This window comes from Chrysemys picta, chromosome 18 (assembly GCF_011386835.1).
Source record: "Chrysemys picta bellii isolate R12L10 chromosome 18, ASM1138683v2, whole genome shotgun sequence".
Lineage (NCBI taxonomy): Eukaryota > Metazoa > Chordata > Testudines > Emydidae > Chrysemys > Chrysemys picta.
In genome coordinates, this window is record NC_088808.1 from 4,430,393 (window position 1) to 4,449,720 (window position 19,328).

The 19,328-nt window shown below is 45.9% G+C and overlaps 1 protein-coding gene across 25 annotated transcripts in view; it reads left to right on the plus strand.

Moving 5' to 3' along the window:
* GRIN1 (glutamate ionotropic receptor NMDA type subunit 1) overlaps positions 1-19,328 on the plus strand; it is a 72,170-nt gene that overhangs the window by 25,897 nt on the left and 26,945 nt on the right. For 15 of the 25 annotated variants that reach the window (XR_254845.4, XR_010593715.1, XR_010593716.1 and 12 more), the window contains exons 4-10: positions 1,641-1,703; positions 2,436-2,536; positions 12,672-12,793; positions 16,186-16,360; positions 17,639-17,783; positions 17,877-17,960; positions 19,141-19,276. Coding sequence is in view for 8 of the 25 variants with exons in the window: in XM_005282306.4 (XP_005282363.1) it covers positions 1,641-1,703; positions 2,436-2,536; positions 12,672-12,793; positions 16,186-16,360; positions 17,639-17,783; positions 17,877-17,960; positions 19,141-19,276 (826 nt within the window). In the remaining 17 variants the exon portion in view is untranslated. The remainder of the gene's footprint in view (positions 1-1,640; positions 1,704-2,435; positions 2,537-12,671; positions 12,794-16,185; positions 16,361-17,638; positions 17,784-17,876; positions 17,961-19,140; positions 19,277-19,328) is intronic. The other 10 variants (XR_254846.4, XR_010593725.1, XR_010593724.1 and 7 more) reach the window with 1 other exon arrangement.

Below are 19,328 nucleotides of genomic sequence, written 5' to 3' on the forward strand. Positions count from 1 at the left end.
GAGCCTGAAACGACGACAGAATTGGGCTCAGAGTATATTTTATTTCCTCAGATTCTTTTCTACAATAGATGCAGTTACGGTCTAACATTCTAGATTCTTGCCTGATTTATTTGGAGGAAAGAACAGGGAGGAGAAAGGCAGTGGAAGGGCCCATCCTTTCATTGTATAGCGCCTGCAAGCATTGTACAGGCAGGAGAAATAGCAACAAGTCTTTAAAAGAAGCATCTCTGAGAGCAGAGAGAGGGAGACAATCAATGTAGTTTGCAAATCAAGATGCAGCGATGAAAACAGATGCATGTTTAAGGAATAACTTGGGGGAAAATGCATTACTTCTTCACTTTTTGGTAGACGGACGGCAGATCCCCATCCGGGATTTGGTTCTACAAGAGACTATGCTGGAAAATTTGGAAGAAGATTTTGAACCCCCCAAAGTCCAGAAGTGTTCAGATCTAGAGGGGATGGGTTAAATCCATCTCTAGCTTTAATACCACTCTGCCTTGATCCTGCATGCAGTAGCAGTTGTAATGTTTACCAGCACGAGCACTGGCTTCCCCAGGTCTTATGCACTCTGCTCTGTACAAAGCTGTTGCAGGATCCAGCCTTCTGGGTTGTGTGTCCTTTTGCGGGTAATCTGTAGGGAAGGCAAGTCCCATGTCACTGGCTGCTTTGAGACTGAGCATTCTAAGGCTGAGAATAGGAAGTGGGTCAATGCTCTAACTGAAAATGAGGGAGGGATGAACTCTTCTCCCCAACTTACGGTTCAGGGCTTTTATCCACAGTGCCTATCCTGCACCTGATCACACCTAGCGTTCCCGCTGGGGTCAGGGAGAGCTCCCCAGGTGTGCGTGGCAATAGTAATCCACAGTGCGGGCAGAGAGAACCATTTTCTACTAGATCTGGATTTTCCAAGGGCAGGTGCCCATTTTGTAATTGGATTCCCAAAGTGTGTTTTGGTGACCTGCCCTCCTGCCTTCCCCTGGGCAGCAGGTAAAGGCTAGCATGTCATCCCGTGATCACCATTGCTTCCACATTGTCACGCTTTGATCCAGAACAGAGTAGAGCAAGTGTTTCTCTCTCTTTTGGGTGAGAGCAAAGTTCCACAAAGCTCTCCAATCTCTCAGCAGACGTGAAGTCCAGACAGACATTTCACTTTCAATACTCACTCAGGGTGAACATGACTGTAATAAAATAATAATAATAAAAGTTCATCATCATAATACCTTGCATGTAGCTAGCACTTTTCCATACAGAACATTTTGTCCTTTTGGTCTTCCACAATAATTTTATGGAATTACAGCAGCCTAAGCCCTTATAGACACGTAAATTGTCTCTGAATTTAAGATATGCATTTCATGCTGAAAAAAATCCCTTCTCCTACATGGGATCATACAACTGCATTGCACCAGCCAGGAGGTTCAGGCTTGTTTTAATCAATGTGGCTTTTCAACTCAAGGTTTTCACAAGAGCCCAGACACGCTCTCCTATTAGTAATGGTTTTTGCGAGCTCCAGCGTTATAGAGGCCCTTTAGCAAACAGTGGAGGAGGAGGTGGATGTTGGATTGCTTTACTACACGTCATTTTCAACTGTTTATAATATTCTTCTGTGTCTACATATTTTCTCTGTGCACATTATTCATCAGAGTAAAAAAAGGAACTATGAAAACCTCGACCAACTTTCCTATGACAACAAGCGAGGACCCAAGGTATATTTGCATGGAAATGCACGCCGCCCACCAATCTAACTAGCAAATGACAAATAGCCACAGCCACCAAAAAAAAAATATAAAAAAAAATAAAAGAAAGAAAGAAAGAAAAAAGATCCATGACTATGTTTCTTGGTAGCACGTTTTTATGTTGACATAGTTTTGGTTTGAACTTGAGAATGGAAATCTAGCCAGCTGACCCCAGAAGGATTACTTTTGGAGACATGCATGTGAACCAGTAATTAACTTGCAAGTTTTTCTTTTTGAAAACTGAACTGACCCCCTTTCCTCCCCAAAGGAAATGGTCCCTTGGTGTAAGATGCTCACTTTTACTCCCAAAGGTTAACCCTGTGCAATATTTTTTTTTATTTCCCATGTTTTTGAAAAACAACACTCGTTTGAGTTTTCAATTGCATTTCAAAAGCCTTTTTCTCTTTCCTGTACAATGCACGCCTCTTTTTGGGTCTTGATTGACTTCAGTTTGCATGCACAGTGCAAAACCCCCCCCCAAAAAAGCAAACAAACAAAAAAACCTAAAACAGAAAAGAAAGAAAGAAAAGCAAAGAAAGAAAAGAAAAGAAAAAAGAAAAAGAAAAAAACCTAGTTACCCTCCATATCTAGCCGAGCTGTATACAGTTTAATGAATTCTCTTGAACCTTTTCTAGATAGAATGGCTCTCACCAGCAAGCATTAGGCCGCTGCACTAACCGGCTTTGCTCACACTAATCACAGGCTGAGAAAGTTCTTCAGTTTGACCCTGGAACCAAAAACGTGACTTCGCTGCTGCTTGAGGCGAAGGAGCTGGAGGCTCGGGTTATCATCCTTTCTGCAAGGTAAGGAAATGAGCATCTGATTTTCCTGTCTGTCTTCTGCTTCAGCCCTTCCCAGATGGGCACATATGTTCCACCGCTGTGCTGCTACATTCCCATTGAAACCAGGGATATGTCAGAGGACACCTGGTCCTTCAAGATAAGTCTGCAAGAAGTAGCCCATGGATTTGGCAGTAACAAGATGGTTAAGTATGAGAGAAAATCCAGAGAGACCACTCCATTGCATACAGATCTAAAGCATCTTTCATGTGCTGCTGTGGTTCTCTCATTGGGAGAGGTGGTCTGTATTATTCTGGGGCATGGTAAAAGTGAATTCCACTGTGTTGTAGAAATATAGTGTTGTTGATAATAACAGTAATAGTCATAAGAACATAGGAACGGCCATGCTGGATCAGACCAAAGGTCCAAGACAGTATCCTGTCTTCCAACAGTGGCCAATGCCAGGTGCCCCAGAAGGAATGAACAGAACAGGTAATCATCAAGTGATCCATCCCCTGTCACTCATTCCCAGCTTCTGGCAAACAGAGACTAGAGACACCATCCCTAATAGCCATTGATGGATCTATCCTCCATTAACATATCTAGTTCTTTTTTGAACCCTGTTATAGTCTTGGCCGTCACAATATCCTCTGACAAGGAGTTCCACAGGTTGACTGTGCGTTGTGTGAAAAAATACTTCCTTTTGTTTGTTTTAAACCTGCTGCCTATTAATTTCATTTGGTGACCCCTAGCTCTTGTGTTATGAGAAGGAGTAAATAACACTTCCTTATTTACTTTCTCCACACCAGTCATGATTTTATAGACCTCTATCATATCCCCCTTAGCTGTCTCTTTTCCAAGCTGAAAAGTCCCAGTCTTATTAATCGCTCCTCGTATGGAAGCTGTTCCACACCCCTCATCATTTTTGTTGCCCTTTACTGAACCGTTTCCAATTCCAATATATCTTTTTTGAGATGGGACGACCACATCTGCACACAGTATTCAAGATGTGGGCGTACCATGGATTTATATAGAGGCAATATATTATTATTATTATTGTCTTATTATCTATCCCTTTCTTAATGATTCCCAACATTCTGTTTGCTTTTTTGACTGCCACTGCACATTGAGTGGATGTTTTCAGAGAACTATCCACAATGACTCCAAGATCTCTTTTTTGAGTGGTAACAGCTAATTTAGACCCCATCATTTTATATGTAGAGTTGGGATTATATTTTCCAATGTGCATTACTTTGCATTTATCCACATTAAATTTCATCTGCCATTTTGTTGCCCAGTCACCCGGCTTTGTGAGATCCTTTTGTAGCTCTTCGCAGTCTGCCTGGGACTTAACTATCTTGAGTAGTTTTGTATCATCTACAAATAGTGATATCCTTAGACCTTCTATAGCACCCTTCATCTGAGGATCTGCAAGCATGTTAGTGACATTTATTAATGAAGCTCCCAAGCGCCCTGTGAAGTAGGGAGGTTTGATGAGCTCTGTGTGTCCAGACAGGGAACAGAGACACAGCAGTGGGAAAGTGCCACACATCAAATGGCAGAGTATAAGGCGGTCATGGCTACCTTGTAGGTCTAGGAGATTCATCCCAGCCTTAGCAGAAAGTGCTTGTGGCCTCTGGGGAGTATGAGGAATTATCTGACAGGGATTTGACATGACCAGTTATATGAAAGAACAGGACGGCAGCTGCCCACGAAGGAAATGGCCCTGCGTTCATGGTGTCTGAGGGCTTGTATTGCTCATGCCGGTGATGAGAGACAGAGAGACACCTTGTCCTCCTTGACCTTCACCCACTCCCCAGTGCTCAGCTCTCCCTTCTGCTACCTGCCCCAACTCCCAGGATTTTCCTTCTCATAGGCCTCGTGCCCTGGAACCTCCTCTTACTCCCACTTTTCTTTATCTATAATTGCTGTGGTTGGTCTCCCTGTCCCCATCTGGACACATGCATTTCCCCGCTTCTCTCAGCTCCACCTGCCAATACTGAAGTTACTCTCATCTGCTGACAGTGAAACATACACTGAGAAGGAAACAGGAAAGTCTCAGCCAAGGGTTTGGTCCCATCCCGTGGCTCCGGATATGAGGCCCAGCTTTCCTGGAGGCATCTTCCCCATTGTCTGCAAAGCAGTCTCTCTGATCACCTTTCCCTAAGTGCACGGGGAGATGCGAGCTGAGCCGAGGACAGCACCTTGTGGACCAGGGAGCAGGCAGTGCCCCAGCTTGGCACAGTCACTAGAGACCTCTGTCATGTACCATATGTGGACTGGTTACAGAGCTTCCACCCCAGAGAAAGATGCGTGAGATTTGTACCTTTAATATCTGTCAGTGCCCTGCCAGTGATGGGTGCTCTCAGCATGGATAAGGTAAGTTATACATGGTGCCACCTAGTGGCTGAACAGTATAAGAACAGGTTTCAGAGTAGCAGCCGTGTTAGTCTGTATCCGCAAAAAGAACAGGAGTACTTGTGGCACCTTAGAGACTAACAGATTTATTAGAGCATAAGCTTTCGTGGACTACAGCCCACGTCCACGAAAGCTTATGCTCTAATAAATCTGTTAGTCTCTAAGGTGCCACAAGTACTCCTGTTCTTTTTGAGTATAAGAACAGTTTAACATTCCATTCCATTTGCTATTTTACTCTTCTACAATTACATAATTATGCTATCTTTGAAAGTTCAGTACAGCTCATGGTGTTAAGTGTATTTGAATCAGACTGGTTTTCTTATTACATGACAGGAACACATAACAGCTTGGTCATCTGTGTGTACATTAGTTGAAATGACTTTCTCTGGTTGGTTTGGAGTCTCTGAATATTCTTCTTGTTGTTCTGCATCCGCCATCTGTAAAGTTTGCTGTTGACTGTTCTTTCTGAGGAACAAACTGTAGAGGTTGACAGTTTCTGTTGAACTCTCAACTGTCATTCTCAGTCACATATGATCTGGGCAATGAATTCTTTTTCTTTACGACAGCTGGAGTTCTCCATTCTTTTTCTCCATTTAGTTTGACACAAATGTGGTCACTAGTTCTAGGCCCAGCAGTTCTCTAAGTGAGTGGTGTCTCTTATAAAAATATTCATAAGCTCTTTTTGCCTTTGTAGCTGATTTGGCTACTCTCTTCATGTCTGGCCACTTTGGAGATAGGTTCTTTTCCAAAGTCAGAACAGTAGTTCTGAGCTGCCTTCCCACTAGGAGTTGTGCTGGACTATGTCTAGTAGATATTACCAGTGTTGATCTGTAACTCAGAAGAGCAAGGAATGGATCTTTCTGCTATAGGATTTTCATGGCTGTCTTTACAGCTCTCTCAGCCTTTCCATTTACTTGTGGGTAATGTGAGTTGCTAGTAATATGACCAAAATCAGATTTCATTTGGAATTACTTTAATTCTGCTTCAGTGAACTGTGGTTCATTGTCCATCACTAGTTGTTCTGTAATACCGAAATACTTCTTGATTGTCTGTACTATAAGTTAACTCCCTGATTGCTTTGATGCCGCAAACAACTGCAAAATATCCATATTTCATGCATTTTTTACATCTTGCACCTTTGGCTGGACCTACATCTCTTGGGCTATGAATTTTTCCATATCTTGTGCATTGAGTCTGAAATACCTTGTAGTTAGTCTGGAATTTGTCCTTCTTAGCCTCAGGGAATCTTCTGATAATTACTTTTAGCACTCATGATGCTCTGTTTACAGCTTCTAAGCTAGTTTCTTCTTTTTCAAGTTTGGCAAGTTGCTCTTGGTTTTTCTGTTTCACCAGCTCAGACTGCTTTGCTATTTAAATAGCTGTGTGTATGGTTAGGTCTGTTTTTAAATAGTAACTGCTGTGGAAGATTTTTATCTGCAAACTCTAAGACTAACCTGTCTCTGATATTTGCATACTTTACAGTCTCAAAATCAAAGTTTTATGTCAATGCATGTAAAGCTCTGATAAAACATTTGACAGATTCTCCTGGTTGTTGAATTCTCTGGTGAAATCATGCCCTTTCATAAATCACATTTTTCTGAGTTTTAAAATGTGCATCAAACATAGCCATAGCCCTTTCATAGTCATTTTTGTGACCGTCTCCTATAAAGGTAAAAGATTCAGAGATATGCTGTGTTTGCTTCCCCATAGCATACATTAAAGAGGATACCTGAAAGTCACCAATTTCCTTGTGGAGTTTGGTTGCAGTGTGAAATCTTGCAAAATACTGCTTCTAATCTGTCCATTTTGAAAGTATGTCAAATATGAAGCTCTCTGGGGCATTGAAGAGTGAGTGCCATGTTGATTAATTCCTGCAATATTTGTTGCTTTTTGTTTACTTCTGTTGGCAACATTTGTTCCTGGTTCCCTTCTGTTTCTGTTTTCCTCTGGCACCAGTTCAACTGCCTTCACTTCTGACACCACGTCATGTACCAGATATGGACTGGTTTCAGAGCTTCCACCTCAAAGAGAGATACATGAAATGTGTACCTGTTACAATACTTAAATGCATTGCCAGCAATGCCTATGCTCAGCATAGATAAGGCATGTTTCACATGTTGTCACCTAGTGGCTAAACATTATAGTATGTTTAATATTCCACTTGAAACTTCTCTGAGCTATGTGAAAGGGACACTACCCTCCCTAGAGTGTCTCTCTCTACTGCCAGGTTTCAGAGTAGAAGCCGTGTTAGTCTGTATCCGCAAAAAGAACAGGAGTACTTGTGGCACCTTAGAGACTAACAAATTTATTAGAGCATAAGCTTTCGTGGACTACAGCATCACTATGCATCCGAAGAAGTGGGCTGTAGTCCACGAAAGCTTATGCTCTAATAAATTTGTTAGTCTCTAAGGTGCCACAAGTACTCCTGTTCTCTCTACTGCCTTTAGTACTGTCCACCACTCTCTTCCCTGTCCCTATGCTTTTGTGGTTCTTCATTGCCTTTGGTGGCTTTTCATTTCCCTTCTGCCTCTTGTCTGTTTGGTGCCATTCACAGTCCTCTCCTCAGAGACTCATAGACTTTAAGCCCAGAAGGAACATCATGATAATCTAGTCTGAGCTCCTACACATTGCAGGCCACAGAATCTGACCCATCCATAACCATAACCCCTAACCTCTGGCTGAGTTACTGAACTCCTCAAATCATGATTTAAAGACTTGAAGTTACAGAGAATCCACCATTTACACTAGTTTAAAATTGAAAGTGACCCATGCCCCATGCTGCAGAGGAAGGCAAAAAATCTCCTGGGTCTTTGCCAATCTGACCGTGGGGGAAATTCCTTCCTGACCCCAAATATGGTGGACAGTTCTCTGTAGTAACTCAGAGCCTTTCCAATCTAGTGTCCCATCACTGGCTGTTGGAGATATTTGCTACTAGCAGTTGCAGATGGGCTACATGCCATTGTAGGCAGTCTCATCATACCGTCCCCTCCATAAACATGTCAAACTCAGTCTTGAAACCAGTTAGGGTTTTTTTTGCCTCCACAACTCCCCTTGGAAGGCTGTTCCAGAACTTCACTCCTCTGACGGTTAGAAACCATCATCTAATTTCAAGCCTAAACTTATTGATGGCCAGTTTATATCCATTTGTTCTTGTATCAGCATTGGCCCTTAACTTAAATAATTCTTCCTCCTCCCTGATATTTATCCCTCTGATGTATTTATAGAGAGCAATCATATCTCCCCTCAGCCTTCATTTGGTTAGGCTAAACAAGTCAAGCTCTTTGAGTCTTTTCTCATTAATTAGGTTTTCCATTCCTCTGATCATCCTAGTAGCCCTTCTCTGTACCTGTTCCAGTTTGAATTAATCTTTCTTAAACACAGGAGACTAGAATTGCACACACTATTCCAGATGAGCTCTCATCAGTGCCTTGTATAATGGTACTAACGCTTCCCTATCTCTATGGAAATACCTCGCCTGATGCATCTTAGGACTGCACTAGCCTTTTTCATGGTTACATCACATTGGCAGTTCATAATCATCCTGTGATCAACCAATACACCCAGTCTTTCTCCTCCTCTGTTGCTTCTACCTGGTAAGTCCCCAGTTTATAGCAAAAATTCTTGTTGTTAGTTCCTAAGTGCATGACCTTGCACTTTGCATTATTAAATTTCATCCCATTTCTATTACTTCAGTTTTCAAGCTCTACCAGCTCTTCTTGTATGATATTCTGGCCCTCCTCCATATTGTCAACACCTCTTAACTTCATGTCATCTGCAAATTTTATTAGCACACTCCCACTTTTTGTGCCAAGGTCATTAATAAAAATAAATAAGACTGGTCCTAAAACCAATCCCTGAGGACAGTTCAGTCAGTATGACCCATTGTAGATTCCCCTTTAACCTGTTCCTTACCACCTTTCAATTCCCATATTGATTCCCATCTTCTCCATTTTAACTAATAATTTCCGATGTGGAACTGTATCAGATGTCTTACTGAAATCCAGGTAGATTAGATCAACTGCCTTTCTTTTGTCTAAAATCAGTTATCTTCTCAAATTGGTCTGTCATGATCTACCTTCCATAAAACCATGTTGTATTTTATCCCAATTACCGTTTATCTCTGTCCTTAACTACTTTCTCTTTCAAAATTTGTTCTCAGACCTTCCATACAATTGAGGTCAAACTAACAGATCTGTAATGTCCCAGATCACTTTTTCTCCTCTTTTAAAAATAGGTAGTATATTAGCAATTCTCCAGTCACAGGGCATGACCCCTGATTTTACAGATTCATTAATAATCCTTGGTATTGGGCTTGCAATTTCATGTATCAGTTCTTTTAATATTCTTGGATGAAGATTATCCAGGCGCCCTGACTTAGTCCCATATCCTCATTTCTATTTCTCATTTCTATTAGCCACCCTGCCACTATCCCTAAGATCTTCATTATCCTTATTACAAACTGAGGCAAAAATATGTTTAGGCATTGGGCCATACCTAGATTATCTTTAATCTCCACCCCATCCTAAGTGCTTAGCGGTTCCATTTCTTCCTTCCTTGTTTTCTTTTTATTTATATGGCTAAAGAATCTTTTACTATTGGTTTTAATTTCCTTTGCAAGGTCCAGCTCTGTTTGGCTTTTGGCAGTTCTCACTTTTTCCCTACAGTTTGCGAGCTCCAAGGGGTAGGTTTCCTTGCTGATCCATCCTATCTTCCGTTCCTTGTAGGCTTTCTGCTTTCTCTTAATCACCTGGTTGAGATGTTTGCTCATTCAGCTTAGTCAGCAACCCTTCGCTACTATTTTCCCCCCTTGCTTGGGCTGCAGGCTTCAGATAGTCTGATGACTTAAAGTAATTCCAAGCATCCTCCACATTCAAATCCTTGAGTTCTTCAGTCCAGTCCACTTCCCTAATAATTCCCTTAATTTTTTAAAGTTTGCCCTTTTGAAATCAAGGACCCTAGTTGCAGATCTATTTTTGTTTATCCTTCCATTTAGTTTAAACTGAATTAGCTCATGATCACTTGAACCAAGGTTGCCCTCTAGAGACAGTTCTTCTGTGAGGTCCTTGCTACTCACCAATACCAAATTTAAAATGGCATCACCTCTTGTAGGTTCAGCAACTATTTGGTGAAGAAATCTGTCAGCTATCACATCCAGGAAAATCTGGGCCCTACTATTATTAGTAGCACTTGTCCTCCAATCCATATCTGGGAAATTAAAATCTCCTATAATTTCTGGTAGTATTTAGTTCATTAAAAACATTAAACAGGTCTCTATCCATATCCAAATCGGATCCTGAGGATCTGTAGCATAACCCAAGCACTATCCCAGGGGAGCCTCTGGTAACTTTCTTCCTCAAAGTTATTTTGACCCAAACAGACTCTGTTTTATCCAGACCATCACTTCTAGTCGACCTCATCATTAATATACAATTCTACTCCCCCATCTTTACCTTCATTTCCTGAACTGCACATACCCTTCCAAACCTGAATTCCACTCATGACTGCTATTCCACCATGTTTCTGTTATCACTATAATATCTGGTTTCACTTCCTGCACCAATAGTTCTAGGTCCTCCATTTTGTTACCCAGGCTCCTTGCATTGGTGTACAGACATCTGAGTTGTTTCTGCTTGGCCTGGCCCAGATTCCTCATCCAATTAGCTACAGTCATTCTATGGCCAGTATTGCCTACCTGACTGTTAGCTTCATTGGTATCAGCACCATCTTTCCTCTAAATGTTCGTTCTCCTACCCACTGCTGTTCCTTTCTCCATTGCTGTATCCTTTCTTACTTGATTTTCCTCACAGTCAATATTAGAATCGGGTGTGAAGATTACATGAGCATCTCCCAGCTGTCTCCCCCAAGTTCCTAGTTTAAAGCTCTTTTAATCAGTTGTGCAAACCTCCATCCCAGAATCTATTTCCCTCCCTACTCAAGTGGAGTCCATCCCTCTAGAACAGTCCTCTATCCATGAACGCCTCCCAGCAGTCAAACATCCCAACTCCCTTCTCATAGCACCATTACCTGAGCCATCTGTTGACCACATAATCTTGTCTCACCTTCATTCTCCTCCTCTAGGGACAAGTAGGATGCCACTGAAGAGCACATGAGTATCTATTTCCAGCAAGAATCTAGCAGTATCATTTGTTCCCACACAAAGGATAATCAGTGGATTCTTTCACACAATCCCAGCCTATGCATTGTTGATAAGCACTGACACTGAATTAGGGCCTAATTCTCATTTACAATAATACCAATGTGCACTGCTCTGGCAGCACTACATGGCCCTAAAGTGCGGGTGGTTGTAACTGACATCCATCGTGAGGCCCCGTCACAGTACCCTAGCCGTGGAAAGGGGCCTTTGTGGAAACCCGAATCGGGCCCGTTGGTAGCGCTTCACATTTCTTAAAGCACGTTGCAGACACTGCGCCCAAACCTGCCAGGTGCTGAACGTGCCACGTGCCCTCAGTCCCTAGGAACTCCAGTGGAGATGAGGGCTCCCAGGTGTTGTGAGGACATTCTCAGCACTTTGCAAGATCAGGGCCAGGAAGTCATCCACCCCATTCAGAGAGGGGGAAACAGGCACAGACAGGTCCAGGCAACATTTTGACTCCTGCTTGGGCCCCATGGCTTTTGGGACACTGCCGCCGGAATATGTTGTGTCTGGGAATTAACCCAGCCTGTCAGCCAATCGCCATCGCTTGCTGCTGTGATGACGTCCTTCCTAGGGGTAAGGCTTTGCAGGCAGTGCAGTGCGGGCAGTAATGGCAGAATGGCACTTACGCTGGGAGCTCTCCGAGGCAGGGACAGTCTTTTCACTCTGTGTCTGTCCGGTGCCTACCACAATGGGGTCTGTGCCCATGACGAGGGCATGGTGCGATGACAATGATGATGGATGATGAACTGGCAGTGCCCATGAATGCCGGTCTGGGTTCTGTAGGGAAATCACTTCCCTCTTCTGGGTCTGGTGTTGGGTGGGTGAGTAGTGGATGAAGCTCTTTCCCATATTAATGACCAGGAAATTCTGCCTTTCCCCAAAGAGATTCTAGTCTCAATGTAGCTCCTTCCTGCTGTGATTTCAGCCAGGGAGAGTGAGGGGGGGAGAAAACACACTGAGCACAAGTCCTCCCATTCACAGCCAAAGTCAAAGCCATGCACTCAGGGACGCCTCACCCCACACGTCTGTACCCTGGATAGTCCTGTTTTAGACACATAGGCACCGCATGGCGCCCTGCCCATGCCCACTGGAAAACCCAAAGAACATGCTCTCTAGAGGCAGAGGTAGACGGCAGGGACTGGGTGTGTCTTCTTGGGTTTTTTATCCTTTGCAGAAAACCAGGTTCGTTCAGCCCTGGGAGTCCATCTGCTTGGGCTGATCACCCCTCACACTGTCACCGGCATTTCCAGAACAGGGTCCTGTATCTGGACCTATCTTCAATCCCTCTGTCTGTCCCCACTCAGCAAACGCTCATGTCACCGTGGCCTAGCTGTGACACACATTGCTGGACTGGGGGAGACTTCCCAATCACAGCTAAGCCTCTGCCTTTGGTCTCTGGCCTGCACCCTGCTCTCATGAATCCCAGCCCCACAGGGAATTCTCTCTGCTGTGTCAGGAGGTTTCGTTCTGCCCATTCTGCCGCGGCCTGCTGGGTCTGAACCGGAGCAGGGGAAAGGGAGGCAGCTGGTACATGAGGAGCTCGAGAGAGACTCATCACTGTCATTTTCTTTTGTCTCTTTTCAGTGAGGATGACGCCGCCACAGTGTACAGATCGGCAGCCATGCTCAATATGACGGGCTCCGGATACGTGTGGCTGGTGGGGGAGAGAGAGATATCTGGCAATGCCCTGCGATACGCCCCTGACGGTACTTACCTCCACTTCTCTGGGCTCATGTTTATTGCATGTGCAGTGCAATGGGATCTTGGCCTTTAACTAGGACTCCTGGGTTCAAGAGGCGTGACCAGAGAGGAGACATTGCTCTGAGCGCTGTCATGGCGGTCACAGAACATTCTGAGAAAACAACCAGCTCGTTACTTCCTGTTGTTAACGATGTTACCCGCTGATGCACCCCAGAACAGCAATCCCAACGCCACCAAACAAACACAAAAGAAGCAGCAGCAGCAGCAGCAAAACACACACACACACACACACACACACAGAGGCAACATACACCAGTCATCTCAATTTCCTTCCCTTCTCTCCAACTTCCACAACTGGCCATGTCCTCTTCCCTGTCTGTTCCCCTTCACTAGGCAGTACATCTCACTGGTTAACAATGAGTTCTCCCTGTAGTAAACTTGCCACACTTTGTACCCTGAAGCTCTCAAGATCATGCCACAAGTATTGAAAACGCTTCCAGACCCTCCCCTAACATATATTCCTTGTCCAGGATAGAACGCATGGAGTCTTGCATAGATACTCTTGTTGAAACTCACATGTTTCCTAGACACATCAGTTAGCTTCGAGGATGGCAGAGGAGTGGGATAAACCTTTTCATCAGCACAGACAACTTGGTCCTCATAGGTTGATTGAAGAGCCAATAGAACAGGGTTTCTCCAATACCTTCATGGATGTACTCCAAATATCATATAAAGCACAACTTAATGCAACAGGGAAGGGGGTATTTTGACATTCCTCCAGTATGTGAAATACATGCTTTCCCAGAGTCCCATGCAGTCTCTCCACTCTTCTATTCCTTGGGTATGGGACACAGCAGATTTATAATGTACTGTACCAATACTCATCAGAAAGACCTCAAATTCTCTGGATACAAAAAGTGTCCAATTATCTGAAAGAAAGCACTCTGGTAGACCAAACGTAATGAATAACATGGTTAGGCAAGAAATGAGCTCCTCTGAGATGCCTTGTGAAATTATGAATGCGATGGAGCAAAGTACTAATCTATAACAGTCAATAGTGTGTAGCCATGCAGTGCAACTGAGGGGCCACTGCAATTGTCTGCCATGGTCTGTCTGCAACTACCGGTTTCAAAGGTGCCGGAGGAAGAATAGTTCTGTACGTGTCTGAGGGCAGCCCTGGCCGCCGAGCATAACTCTGCGGAAGTTCCTTCATCTTTGATCATCCCCAAATGTCCTCCATGAGCCATATCCAGGATTGCTTGTCACAACACTGCAGGGACGATCACTCGGGCTTCTCTGTATAAGATACATTGTGGAGCACATGTCTTCCCTGGGAGCTCAGAGTGAATTTTGTAGACAAGTTGTGCTAAGGACGGGGTCTGGCCAACCTCCTTGTACAGCACATCTCACCTTGCACAGTTGAAGATGGCATCAGCGGTCCTCCCTGAGTCAGTGACATCCCTTTCAGTCAACAGCATACGACGTGCTCTGCTATTTCTGCATACGAGGGTGCCAAGCCAGCAGAATTTCTCGAAAGATCATGGGCAAGTGTATTCCATCTTCCTTTGAGATGTACCAAATCAAAGTCACACTGCTGCAGCTGAATACCCACCACTGCAGCCTCACACGCAGTAGATCAATTGCCTTATGACAGAGGCCTGGAATAGGCAAATGGTCAGTTTCAAAGGTGAAATGTCTTCTCACTACGTAAACCTTGAAGCATATAATAGCAAACACCATTGCCAAGAACTATAGTTCAGTCTGGGGATAGTGTGTGTCTGTTGGGGTGAGAGTATGGGATGCCATCCCTCCTCGAGCAGAACTGTGCCCAGGCGCTGATTGAATGCATCCGTTTGAACCACTCTGGGCTTCCATGGATCAAAATAAGCTCAGGATTGGACCCGACAGGGCTTGACACAGGGTTTTAAAATCCTGCTTTGCTTCTTTGGTCCAAACCAACTGGCCCTGGCCCCGGGTTAAATCTCCCAGTGGCTTGGCAAGGGTACTAACACTGGGCAAAGCATAGCCACCTGTGTATTAAGCTAGGCCAAGGCACGAACCTCAGCCGCTGTGATCAGCAGGTAATGGTAACGGAGCGACAGCTCGCAGCCGTTCAGTGTCGCTTCCATACCATGGGCTGGCAGAGAATGCCCTAGAAACCCTGAGCGCTGTCATGCCCTAGGAACTCGACAGCATTTTTTGCAAAACTGCACTTGGCCTCCTTCAATGTTATGTCAGGTAGTTGCAGTGAGGGTAGCACCTGGGCCAGAGTAGCATTATGCTCAGGAAGAGTTTTAGCAAAGCTGAGACCGTCCTCCTAATAGCAACATGCATCCTGGAGCTGAGCTCCCACTCTCTGAAATTCTTCAGGAGCAGAGACTAAGCCAAACGGGAATTGTTTTGCATGGGAATGGGCGACAGGGGATGGATCACTTGGTGATTCCCTGTTCTGCTCATTCCCTCTGGGGCACCTCGGAAGACAGGATACTGGGCCAGAAGGACCGTTGGTCCAACCCAGGATGACCATTCTTATAAAGCCACAGCTCGCAGAGATTTCCAAAAAGCCTTCATAGTGTCCATAAAGCATCCAAAAAAGCCTGCTTCTCTGTAAAAAGGAAAAGAGAGGGTGGATTAGAAAGCCAGTCCCAGGCAGGAGGAGGAACTCGGGACTCAGAACGAAATCTTGAGAGTATGTTCTTTCTCAAAGGTCATGTGTGATGTTGCAAAAGCAACCTCGTATAGTGCCTGGCTGCACCCCGAGAGCATGTTGCAATAGCAGCAGTCCAGTGCATTACGCACTTTGCAGGAGGGGACTCAGCTAAAAGGACACTGCGGATGGGGAAGCTAATTCACTGGCATTAGAGTTGCTTTGTGTTGCAGTCAGTCTAATTGCAGCCCTGCGTTCAAATTGTCGCTAACCAAGCTTATTTCTCTGACTGCTTCCAGGGGAAGAACAACAGCTTTAGCGGAGATCACTCCCAGATTCACTCCCCCTTGCCCAGAGCAAACACCCACTCCAGTTCAAAATGCCTCTTACGCTGGGTTTCAGCTTCAGTGCTGGGTCTTCCACATGCACTGTCTACCCCTCCTGCTGCCTGCCTGCCGTCTGATTCCCCGTGTGCTCCCCATAACACATAGCGAAGGAGCAAAGTGCCTTCCGACAGACGGAAGCTGGCAATCAGGTAGCCCCAGCTAGAGCCTAACTCCTGCCCTCCTCAGCACCAAGGTTTGTAGGGAGCGGGTCCCCCATGGTCCAGAGTTCATTGGAACTCTGCCAGCTGACGGACAGGGTCAGGGGCTCCATGGCTCTTAGTCCAGTGCTGGCGAGAAGGACCTGCCGGGAGGGCATGTCTGCCTGGGGTTCTCTGACCTGCGCCGTGCTCTCTGTTTGCTCCAGGGGTGATTGGTTTGCAGCTCATTAACGGGAAGAACGAGTCAGCTCACATCAGCGATGCTGTCGCAGTGGTGGCTCAGGCAGTGCATGACTTATTCGAGAAGGAGAATATCACGGACCCCCCGAGAGGCTGCGTTGGGAACACCAACATCTGGAAGACTGGCCCTCTTTTCAAGAGGTACCTGGGCTCCCCCGACACCCCAGCCCTGCACACCTTGTTTGGTTATTTATTACCAATCATTACTCTGGGTAGGAACTGGATTATGAGTGCCCCAAATTCCCCAAATGTTTGAAGGGGCAGTGTAACCTAGTGGTTGGAGCACAGGACTAGGCGTCAGCCTCCCTGGGTTCTCATGCTAATTCTGCTGGTGAATTAATCCACTGAGGAGAGAGGGGAGGGGATTTGAATTGATACTTCATTTTTAAAATTTTTTTAAATCTACATGATTCCGTCACTCAGGATGGAAAGTAAATCTGTGCAGAATAATTAACAGCAACAGCGACCACTGCAGGAAACTGGGGAATGTGCACAACCACTGCTATTCCGATCAGCTATTTTCAGATGATCATTTTCCAAGGAATTCGCTTTCCTTTTGGTGAATATGGAAAATCCATTTGCCAAGTCTGAGCAACACACTGTCCTGTCAGTTTTGCACCAATAGGGAATGAAACAAATAGAAGCATAATCTTGTTCATGGTAAAAAAAAAATGCCAGCAACTTTTATTTAATTTTGTACTGGTGTAGAGCACAATAGCATGTCAGCTTGAAACATCACATGGGACTAGCCCCCACTGAGGAGAAGTGAATAGAATTGGGGCAAATGGTTTTCATGTAGAAAACGTAAGAGTTTTAGAAAATTGTGCACTGTGCGTGCAAAGTAGCTTTGTTCATCAGTCTGTAGCTTTACCCCTGGGCTGGTCATTTGATCGGGGAGGCCCTGGGCGTGCTCTTCGGCGCTGTGGCACTTGGGAGACCTGCAGGCTGGGATCTGGGTGCCCTGGAGCTCAGTTGCTCTGCAGGATCTCATCTTGGTGAGACTCACTCTTGCTTGGGAGAAGAAGTGAATTTGTAGCCTCCCTCTCTTGCTATTCATTCAGTGCCCGGTGTCCCATGCTGGCTCACGTTGTCTGGTTCGTTTCCATCTGTTGTGTCTGCTCCACTGATCAGTTCACAAAGTAAAACCTGCCGAGCTCAGGGCTCCATGAGTTTGGAAACTCAGGGGTAGTTCCTGAGCTCATTGCAAGCTGCTGGGGCCTCTCTAGTCTAGGGAAAACAGATCCACAACTTTTATCTCATTGACTAAAGAAGGGTCCAATCCCCTAGCTACCAAACCTCTTCCCCACATAGCCAGGCTGTCCTCTCCCTGAGCTCTCAGCCGCCCTGCTGCCCTGTGTTCTGGGAGGGGAGCAGATGAAGAAACTTGTACTGGGACCTAAACGGGGGTCTTCTTTGTAGAGTGTTGATGTCGTGCAAGTACACCGAGGGCGTGACCGGGAGAGTGGAGTTCAATGAAGATGGGGACAGGAAATTCGCCAATTACAGCATCATGAACCTGCAGAACCGGAAACTGGTTCAAGTTGGGGTTTACAATGGCAGCCATGTACGTATGTTCCTCCAGGGAGAGCTGTGGATGGAGGGGCAGAGCCTGCACCAGGCATCTGATGTCTCTCTCTCCTCTCGGTGACCCTCGCAGGTCCTGCCCAATGACCGGAAGATCATCTGGCCGGGGGGAGAGACAGAGAAACCTGCGGGCTATCAAATGTCAACCAAATTGAAGGTACCAGCAAATGTCTCAGCTGGGTGAGATGGAGCCACTGGTAGCTCATCTCACGTGTCTCCTGGCCTTGGGGCAGGACTGAGTCTCAGTGACACTAAAAAGCCTCTTTATGCTGCACCAGCAGCGTCAAGGGGCCGTACCGTGGGAGTGCGTGAAGTTACACGAAAGCACGTCTATGCACTGTCAAGCCCCGCCCTGGCACAGCAGCATCCAGGGGCTTGTAAATGAGGGGCAGGCCCAGACTCATTCAGGGTCGCGTTGTCTGTTTGTAAATGGGGCCCTGAGCGGGGCTCTCTGGCCCAGTTCCTAGGTCAAAGTTAAAGGGGATTCGGTTTAGCTTGAGCTGGGGTGACCTACTGGACAGAGCACTGGCCTGGGATGCAGGACACCTGGGTGCTCTTTCTGGTTCTGCCACTGGCCTGTTGGGTGACCCTGAATACGTTACTGTGCCTCCTTCTATGCCTCAGTTTCCCATGTGTAAAACGGGGGTAATGGTATTAGCCTCATTTGTAATGTGCTTTGAAATCCACGTGGGAGAAGTGCTGCGGGAGAGCTGGGTGGGGGGAGGATTATATTATTATCATTATGCATTTGAGCCTTCCCTCTGCGCAGGGGCGGCTCTATGTATTTTGCCGCCCCAAGCACGGCAGTCAGGCGGCTTTCGGTGGCGCGTCTGAAGGAGGTCCGCTGGTAACGCGGATTCGGCGGCACGCCTGCGGGAGGTCTGCCAGTCCGGCGCCTTCGGTGTACCCGCCGCCGAATTGCTGCTGAAACCGCGGGACCGGCGGACCTCCCGCAGGCGTGCCGCTGAAGGCAGCCTGACTGCCGCCCTCACAGCGCCCCCTGCGGCTTGCCGCCCCAGGCACACGCTTGGTGCACTGGTGCCTGGAGCTGCCCTTGCCTCTGTGACCTCTGACCCCTTCAACAAACACTTCCTGCCCTAACTTTCAAAGCCCATCACAGCCTGCTCTCTCGGCTGAGCCTTGCTTTAGGGAAGGTGACTCCATTATGGGTGATGGGCACCGTGGGATCCTTGCCACGAACGAGCTACACTGAGTAATCCAGACAGTTTGTGTTTTGCTGGGGCATGGTGTGTATCCCACACCCCCTTGGGGAATGAGAAGGCCCCTGGCACAGGCTCAGTCTCTGAGGCAAACGGGCATTTCTGCTTCCTCCACAGATTGTGACAATTCACCAAGAGCCCTTTGTGTACGTGAAAGCAACACAAGCCGATGGAACATGTAAGGAAGAAATTACCATCAATGGAGACCCCGTGAAAAAGGTCTTTTGCACTGGACCCAATGAGACCATCCCAGGTAACTGTTCTTCCAGTGAATAAACATACAGCAGCAACTCACATCAAAAAGT